The sequence below is a fragment of the Lactuca sativa genome, chromosome 4 (assembly GCF_002870075.4).
Source record: "Lactuca sativa cultivar Salinas chromosome 4, Lsat_Salinas_v11, whole genome shotgun sequence".
Lineage (NCBI taxonomy): Eukaryota > Viridiplantae > Streptophyta > Magnoliopsida > Asterales > Asteraceae > Lactuca > Lactuca sativa.
In genome coordinates, this window is record NC_056626.2 from 213,326,190 (window position 1) to 213,335,261 (window position 9,072).

General features: G+C 32.6%; 1 protein-coding gene across 3 annotated transcripts; it reads left to right on the plus strand.

Moving 5' to 3' along the window:
* Window positions 1-3,247: 3,247 nt before the first annotated feature.
* On the plus strand, window positions 3,248-7,579 carry LOC111895882 (uncharacterized). 3 transcript variants are annotated; one of them, XR_002851720.3, is made up of 2 exons: window positions 3,248-3,625; window positions 7,276-7,553. XR_002851720.3 is itself a non-coding variant. In XM_023891936.3 (2 exons), exons 1-2 carry the CDS (start codon window positions 3,265-3,267, stop codon window positions 7,397-7,399), a joined length of 492 nt encoding a protein of 163 aa, XP_023747704.1. In that variant the 5' UTR covers window positions 3,254-3,264; the 3' UTR covers window positions 7,400-7,553. The 3 variants fall into 3 exon arrangements, 1 of the variants encoding a protein (XP_023747704.1); XR_002851719.3 differs by having other exon boundaries at window positions 3,254-7,042; window positions 7,276-7,579; XM_023891936.3 differs by having other exon boundaries at window positions 3,254-3,632.
* Window positions 7,580-9,072: the final 1,493 nt, after the last annotated feature.

Here is a 9,072-nt window from a genome sequence, read left to right on the forward strand (position 1 = left end):
AAGTAGCACCTGAGACGTAGAGCTTTGAAAAAGACTGCGTACATAAGATGTACTTCTGTACGTAGGACGTACTCCACCGATCATCAATCTCAACACACACGTACTCTTAATAAGAGTCTACACAATGTCCAAATTTAATTGAACTAAACATCTATTTTTAAGTCTTATCCCATCACTAGGCAAATCTACAATGTTCATAAACAATTTTCAATACCAACTCCGTTTAGATAACGATAACTAGTGTATACTTAACACAGAGTTTTAGGTATTAATTTAGTTTTTTTAGAAATAATACTGCTGTTATTATTATTATCACGTAATAATATCATATATATATATATATATATATATATATATATATATATACACACACACACACACACATCTTAACACATATAAAACCATATCTGGTTTGCACATCGAATAACATCAAATATATATCAAACACATATTTCAAGCAATAAGCATATAATTGACATATAAACTTTCAACAAATATTTAATATTTTAAATAATACTTGTATTAAAATCATGTTCATGAAAGTAACTATGCATTCACCTAACTGGTTAGTGAAAACTAACTGCTATCGTGGCTCCAACCTCAACACTACTTTCCAACTTATTATCTTGCCAAAACCTTATCTCATTTTAACGGTGATACGTGCCGACGTGCCAACCAATTGATTTCTCACTCTCAAAAACATTTATAAATCTGGTATTCTATTAAGTGAAAATCACTTATTCTAGAAATTCCTTTATTTGTATCTAAAAATTTAACTCAACTATACGATTTGAAATAATGAATACGCCTTCTATTTATAGTTGATCCTCGATTCATCTCCTCCATATGTTTACACATGCTTAGTCACCCTAGTAAAAATGGTGTTGCTAATAAGACACCCCTTGGACACCTATTGACCACTTTTTTTAAAAGACAACCAATAATTAACTGCTTATAATCGGTTTTTTCGGAAAACAATGCAATTTCAGCCAATAAAAATATTTAAAAAATTAAATAGGATGTTCATATTGCAATATGAGATGTCTTTCTAGCCAACCCTTTTACTAGTGACTCATCTAATTTTCTTGATAAGCGTCTAGACATAAAACTTCCTTTGTAAGCAAGTAATGTTATTTCTAAAACTTCCTTTGTAAGCAAGTAATGTTATTTCTTTTACTATTTTTTTCTATATTGAAGACGTTAGCATTCCACAAATATCAACTTATGACTCATAAACACGTGTTACTTTAATTCTCTTTATCAACATATTATAACGTTATAATATTTAATATGTAATATTTTGTAAAATTATAAACGAATTTATTTATATATTTTTAGACAAAGATTTTAAATAAGCTGTATGTCATGTAAAATTATGAATATCTAAACATAAATTAGTTGCCCCATGTAAATATTATTTTATCATGCATCAAAACTTATAATTGATAAGTAACGTCATAATTATATGTGAATATTTATCATCAAAAGTCGGGTACACAAAAATACCGTTTCATTATTTGGTTCACTCTTCAATGTATTTTCGACTAAATACATCTTATATAGTTTGAGATTTATGGTAATTGCAATTTTGGTTAAGATTATTTATCCAAAATAATCTTCTATTTTAAAAGAAAAGTTATTTTATCGTTCTTCGATAATTTTAAAAATATTTATACAAATATTATACATTCATAATATTTGTCCACATAAACACATATATAATAAAAAAGTATTTTTATAAAACTCGTAAAGCATATGAAGAAAAATTATCCTATTCGAGGATTTAATCTTTTTAAATAAAACGAATAGTCGTAACGAAATTCCTTAAATGTTTAGTCCGAACTTACGGGCGTTACAATTATCTCCTCCTTAGAATGATTATGTCCCGGAATCATCAGGAAAACAACACTGGATGATGATCCCTTTCCCATTCTAAGCAATAACTACAACTCGTACATCTTTCCAATCGAGTATCAAGCTTTTGGACTTCTTAGTTGCCGGTGGTGATCATAATTGCATCCGCTCTACATATTTTGTTGGATCTTTAGTCCTAACTTTTGAGTTACAAACTCGACATTTATCAGAGATCCTGACTCCTTCGCAACTTGGGTCGCAGACGCAACCTAAGATAAAGTTTTTTTTTTATTTTTTTATTTTTTTTATTTTTTTTATTTTTACTTCAGCTATAGAATCGAACGATCATATTACAACGACCTTCCATTGCACGTCACAAAAATACTTAATGAACTACACTATTGTCTCTACGAGTCAAATACTAATATAGAAGAAACCTTCATTCATGTTCTAATGTGGTACAATCACATCTTAGCAGGTAGCATTTCTAGCTAATGATTGCTTAATACTTTAATGAAGGTTATTATACTTCTATTGATTACCTCGACCGTCTCCTTCTTCAATCTCCCGACTAACTTTGGTCACTACACAAGACAAGGTTCTCTGAACCAATCAACTCACTTCGCAAATTTATATTAACCAGACTCGATTCTTTATGACCACTAGGGTCTGAACAAAAATCATCTTCCTAGTCATCACTGAAATGAAGGTAATGACAGAAACGGACAAAACAAACTCAGCTACCAATGCCTTAGTAACCTTGTGACTCTTCCTGATCGAAGTGCGAATCATGTGTTTCGGTTAGTATAGGCCTCTACTATCTTTCACACCTACTCATACTCGTCCTAAGAATTGTCTCGCAGTCTCCAAGTCACCATACAAAAAAATTTACAAAGCAACTTATCACACATGAGTGTGTTCAAACAAGCACATACAACAATTCTATAAACCGAAAATAATTTTTTAATACCGAAAATTTAATAATGTATAACATTTCCGTAAGAATTAATGATATTTCAGTAAAAAATAATTATATTTCGACAAAAAAATAAAGATATTTTAGCAAAAAATAATGATATTTTATCAAGAAATTATCATTATTCAATATAAAAAACGAAAAAAAAAATCAACAAGAATAAACAAAAAAAACGAAAAACAAAAAAGGTGAAATAAGATTTCAACAACATATAATCAAATTTTCAGCAAGAAAAAAAGAAGAAGAATAGGTTGGAAGAGATAGTACAAATGTTGCGCCATGCAGAACAAGCGTAGAAGTTTTTTACTCCGAAGACTTCTAAAAGACAAACAACTGCGCAATGAAAAGTGTTGCGTGCGTGTGCTTCACCGCGCATCAATAAAAGGTCTAAAGAGGTTTTTTCCAAAAAAACAAACAACACCTAACACTTCTCGATGTCTCCTCCATCTTTTCCACCGCTCGCCTTCTCTGTTAGGTTTCCCTTAACCCTACACACTTTCGGGTCGTTGCACCTCGCTATCACCTGTGTATCGAGCTTTAAAGTGACCGAAGGTCATGAAACAGAGGTTGAAGAAGCCACCGGTTTCTCCATGTTTTCGTCGACACAGAGTCACCATCCACTGCCTGCCGGTTACCTTCCGCCTACCAACGTCATTCTGTCGGTCTTTACGACCTTCGTTTTGCTGAAAATGGACTCGACAATCGACCAGTGTTCGACTTCGATCGTGTATACTCGACTGTCTAAAATCGACCTGCGGTCACATCACTTCTCTAAAACTAAACAACGACGCCCTGGTAAGCGGTAATTTATCGTTTTCCTGCCCTGATTCGTCATACTCTATCCTTTATTCTGCCCTAATTCGTCATATGTGATGTTGTTGGTAGTTCATAGTCAAACGATAGTAGTAGCACTGTTAACATGCCGATTAGGTCATTCTTTGCACGTCTGAAACATGTCTTACTGAGTTACTACGAAAGGGGGCAACTTGGGTTCCTTTACCCCCCCATTTCTAAGGTTACATAGCTTTAAAATTTCGATACCTTCATCAAACTGCTCGAATTTTTTTTTCAAGTCAATCCTTTGTTCGATTTTGGTACGCTTTTGCATTTACTAACAGATTGGATTTGGAATTTGGAAATTATCTGATTTTGAGTATTTGTGTAATAGGATCAAGTAATAAGCTGAAAAGAACTGTATGAGATAGTGTTTGGATATAACATCCAAAACCGATTGTGTGAAACTCAATTTTAGTTCACTTTTGTTGTTTCCCAGGACATTGAAACACCTCATTGTTTATATGAAGTGCATGTGTTGTAGCTTATCTTTTGTTTCTCAATTCATGAAAAAATTAAAGTTGAAAAACGGACCTTTTTTAATCATTTAGGAGTGTTTGGATGTGCAATTGCACCATTTTAGCTCCTTCGATGATCACAATATCCAGAGATTGGGTAAAAGTATAATCATTATGTTGGCACCATTTAGTGTGAGTGCTTATTCTGATAAGTTCACAATACTTACAGAAAAGCATGCAATCCCATTCCCAAATCCTTTTGATAATAAAGGGAAACTATGTTATAAGGTAATTAATTACTTTCTTTTTTTCATTAATTACCAATTTGACGTTGCTTACATGTTGCAAAAGTTATGATGAACATTAACCTTGTATTTCGAATGGATGAACTATGTATGGATTTTACTAAACTGATAAACTATTCGATTCAGTTTAAGCCAATTTGTGAGTAGGTTAGGACAGAAAGCTGAAGTATACCCTGTTTTGCAGCTAAAGAGGTAATTGTAACAAGCTTCATATTCATTCAGATCAAATGTTTTAAATAAGCATCTTCATCATTAGAAATCTTTTAAGTTCGTCATTAGAAATCTTATATGATAGCTTTTGGTTGTTGTAATTAAGTCTTGAGAATTGGTTTACGCTTTATATATCTTTTTGATATATTTGTTTTGTGATTTTTGTTTTATTTGACAATAGATAATATGAGTTTTCCTTTTATATTATATGGTTTGTGTAAGAGCTAGCATCAATTTTTGGATTTTTTTTTCCAGTTGACAAAAGCTGTTTACTTTCAGTTGATGCAATTTTCTTTAGCTAGGGCACACATTATTTTTTTTAAGTTGAGCATTACATTTTCAACTTTTTCTGAACACAGTTTCACGTCAAACTTTAGACGATAATATGTTTTGATTTATGTGACATTTGTTCTTCTGATTAAAAGGTATTCTTTTGTATTTTGATTCATTTATTTATATCATTTGGTACACTAAAGTATTAAGTTTGTGGATGGTTTTTAGATTGATATTAGTTTTTTAGATCATCTTCATCTGCTGTTAAAAAGTAGAAACTGAAATTTGTTTTCAATTTCAATGGAGTATTCGACAATGACTGGTGAGTTTAATAACTTATAAGTAGAAACTGAAATTTGTTTTTCACACTGTACACAAAATAAATAAAGTAGTAAATGACCATGTTACCCTCGCATGTGAAGCAGAGGCTGGTTTAGGAAGGTGTTGAAACGAAATTTACTAATAGACACCACAGCTCCTCTTCATGTGAGCTCTTCATGGGTATATGATAACGTCAATTTTTCCTTCCTTTTTTTATTAAAAAAAATCCCTTTAGCCTCATGAAATTCCAATCGTCCCTATCATGCACTTTTTGAATAATGTTAACTATCATTTGCAACCCACTTCACTTTCAAACTATATAATTTGTATATTTAAAAGGCATTTTACTTTCTTCGAGTATATTTCATTTTTTTGTATTAAAATTGCATTATATGTTTTTGCTATGTAATTTTTTGTAATTTAGTCTAACAATATTATTAAGAACATAAACCATTGACATTGATTAAAAAATAGTTAAAAGAAAACTTAATCAACATATTAACAACTAATATCAAATAAACCTCAAACCTACATAGAAATGATTGTCCCTCTATATTTGTTCATGAAACCAAATTTCAAAAAGACTATTAGTTGTTAATATATGTTTCTTGATTTTTGAAAACGCTATTTCTAAGATGGATCTAATTAATAAAAACATGAAAGGGTCCTATTATTCTGCCTCCCCCCTTAAAAAACCCTTATTCACGTGCTTTTTTTGTTTCCTTTCATCCACTTGCCGTTTTTTCTCCAATCAACTTACTATTTGGAGCTCATGGTCCCTGTACTTTCAACAATTGTTAAAATACACCCAAATGTAGTTTTCCTTTGTATATCTTCTTCAAAATTCATCACATCACTCGACTATTAACTTCTTGTATATCTTCATGAAAATTCATCACATCACTTGCCTATTATCTTCTTGAAACGTCTTATAACTTTTTAAGATAAAAAACATAGTACCCTTAAATTAATGAACTTGATACTCTCTTTTCATTCCTTCCCCTTTTTTATTTTTACGGCTATAACTAGTTTTGTCAAAAACGTACAAAAAAAATATTCATAACTTATAGCTTTTGGCGACCACATAAACAAATTAAAACATTTTTTGAATTTCTTTTTGCTACCAGATAAGCTAATAAACACTTTTATCGAAAAGTGCTCTTTATTTTGAAACACAATCCAAGCATAAAACTTTATGTGCATTTGTTGACTTTTTTAAAATATTAAATCCAGTTTCGGTTAATACATGTAGAAGCCTAAAGAAGAGTTATTACTTGGCTTTAACATAGCACAACAAAAAACGTACCACGACAAAAGGCGTCGCAATTGATGCCCCTTGTTGTCGCTATTAGCGTCGTCTCTATTGATATTCCGGCCACCGGTCAATGTTTTTCTGGCTACTCTTCCTAGAATCAGTAGTTGTCGCAATTGGCCAATGTCGTCCCTAAATGTGTCATTGCTAATGTTTTTTTTTCTTTTTTTTGAAAAAACAATTTATTTATGATATTAGTTTATATATATTATAAAGTGCGGATGTGATAAAAATACATAAGTAAATACATACGACATTACATGAAACATCAAATATACCACATTACATAAACTATCTAATAAATCCGAAATAAACATCAAATATATTGTCCATAAACTATCTAATAAATCCAAAATAACATAATTCATAACATAAAACAAGAAATATTATGTGCCTTCGTCTTCCCCATCATTGTTTTCCTCGTTGTTGAAGCTAAGAATGGAACTATGGATGGTGAACTTAGAGCATGGCATGAATGAACAATTGATTTTTCTCCGAGGTACTTATTTATATGTTTCCACTTCTAATGAAAATTTGGCAAGAATGATGAAATAAAACCTACACCTGCATGGTAATTAAATCATTTTATATCATTCATTTCATACCTTTCACTCATTTAGTTTGCTCATGCTACATGGTAATTAAATCTCTTTATATCATTTATTTCATAACTTTCACTCCTTTAGTTTGTAAAATTTCAAATACTCTAAACGGATTATGAATATATGGCAGGTGTGGTAAGATAATATGGATTGGGGATGAACTAAAGCAAATACACCCTAGAAATGAATCCAAGTTGTCCGATCATGATCCGGTGAAGGCGATATTTTCTACCGAAGTTAAAGTCTCAAGATAGAATATCAAAACCTTTGCATTTTAGATAGGTTTCCATAACTATTTTCGTTCGAATAATCATTTTGTATTATTTATTAGTATAAGTTATTTGTAAATTAAAAAATATACATATTATTTAATCACGTACAACCCTTATGTACGGCCTATTCACAATAGATCGAGCCTTATCAATTATTAATTATAATAATGTAATAAGTTGTCAATTGCATTATGTTAGTATCTTATCTTATTTGTTTTAAAATCGTGACTTCTCAATATGTGCTTAATTACTCCACTAAAATACATTTATAAGTAATGAGTAGATGAATATTCCAACCTCCAATTTTTACTTAAGAAAGCATCCATAATATCATGTCATGTCAAAACCAAAGTAGAAATAATCAAAACATGTTATCATAAACAATATCAGAGTGTAATCCCAAAGATCACATGTGCGGAAAAACCATAGTGTGATGCGCTGTGATCGAGCCGGCTCCTTTCCTTTGAAAACGAAGTACCTGAAACCAAAACTGAAAACTGTAATCACGAAGCTTACTAAGTTCCCCCATCATACCACATACCATACAATCACATAACATACATACTGCCTGGCAATTTTAGGGTGCCCGACCAACCCAGTTCGGCCATTCTGGGGTGCCGACCTACCAGTGTCAAGCCATTCTGGGATGTTGACCTACCCATGTCAAGCCATTCTAGGGTGCTGACCTACCATTCGGTCCTAACAACCGAACTCTGGGACTATTTCACCCATACTACTACTACCACATATATCACCAATACGAGTTTGTGGTGATGCTCTTCGGCCTCACCAATGCTTCTGACGCGTTCATGGACCTCATGAACCGCGTGTGTAGATCGATGTTAGACCGATCGGTGATAGTGTTTATTGATGATATCTTGGTTTATTCCAAGACGCAGAGGGAGCACAAGGAGCATTTGCGAGAGGTTCTAGAGACCTTGAGGAGGGAGAACTTATATGCTAAGTTCTCCAAGTGTGAGTTATGGTTACGCGAGGTGCAGTTCCTTGGTCATCTCGTTAACCAGAATGGGATTTCGGTGGACCCGGCCAAGGTGGAGGCCATGATGAGATGGGAGGTTCCAAAGTCTCCATCTGAGATTCAGAGTTTCCTAGGATTGGCTGGCTACTATCAGAGATTCATCCAAGATTTCTCCAAGATAGCTGTGTTGGGTTTTGAGCATTCTAACACTCCTAAGTGTACATGCAACCCTAAATACCTTGGATCTATGTTTTCTCTATTATACATGCAAATAAGAACTTCCAAGGTATTATCCTAATCTAGCATACAAAACAATGAATGTAACAAGATAGAATACATACCTCTTGATGTAGAAAGTCCTCATGAAGCTTGAGTGCCTAGTGCCCCAAGTGTGACACCTCAAATGGAATCACAATCATCAAAACACTTAGAATAGCTTGAGAGAATTCTACACTTCATGAAATCGGCTAGCCCTCTCTAGAATAATACTAGTCGCCGATTTTGCCAAGAATAATATCTTTATATAGTGTTACAATTAGGGTAAACTCTTAATTGTCATGGCTTTCCATTTCCTTGGATCCATGGGTTCAAATACACCATGGAGCATCCATGAACCATCCTATGGGTTTTAGCCCAACTTGATTATCCATGGAGCATTAGCCCACTATACAAGTAT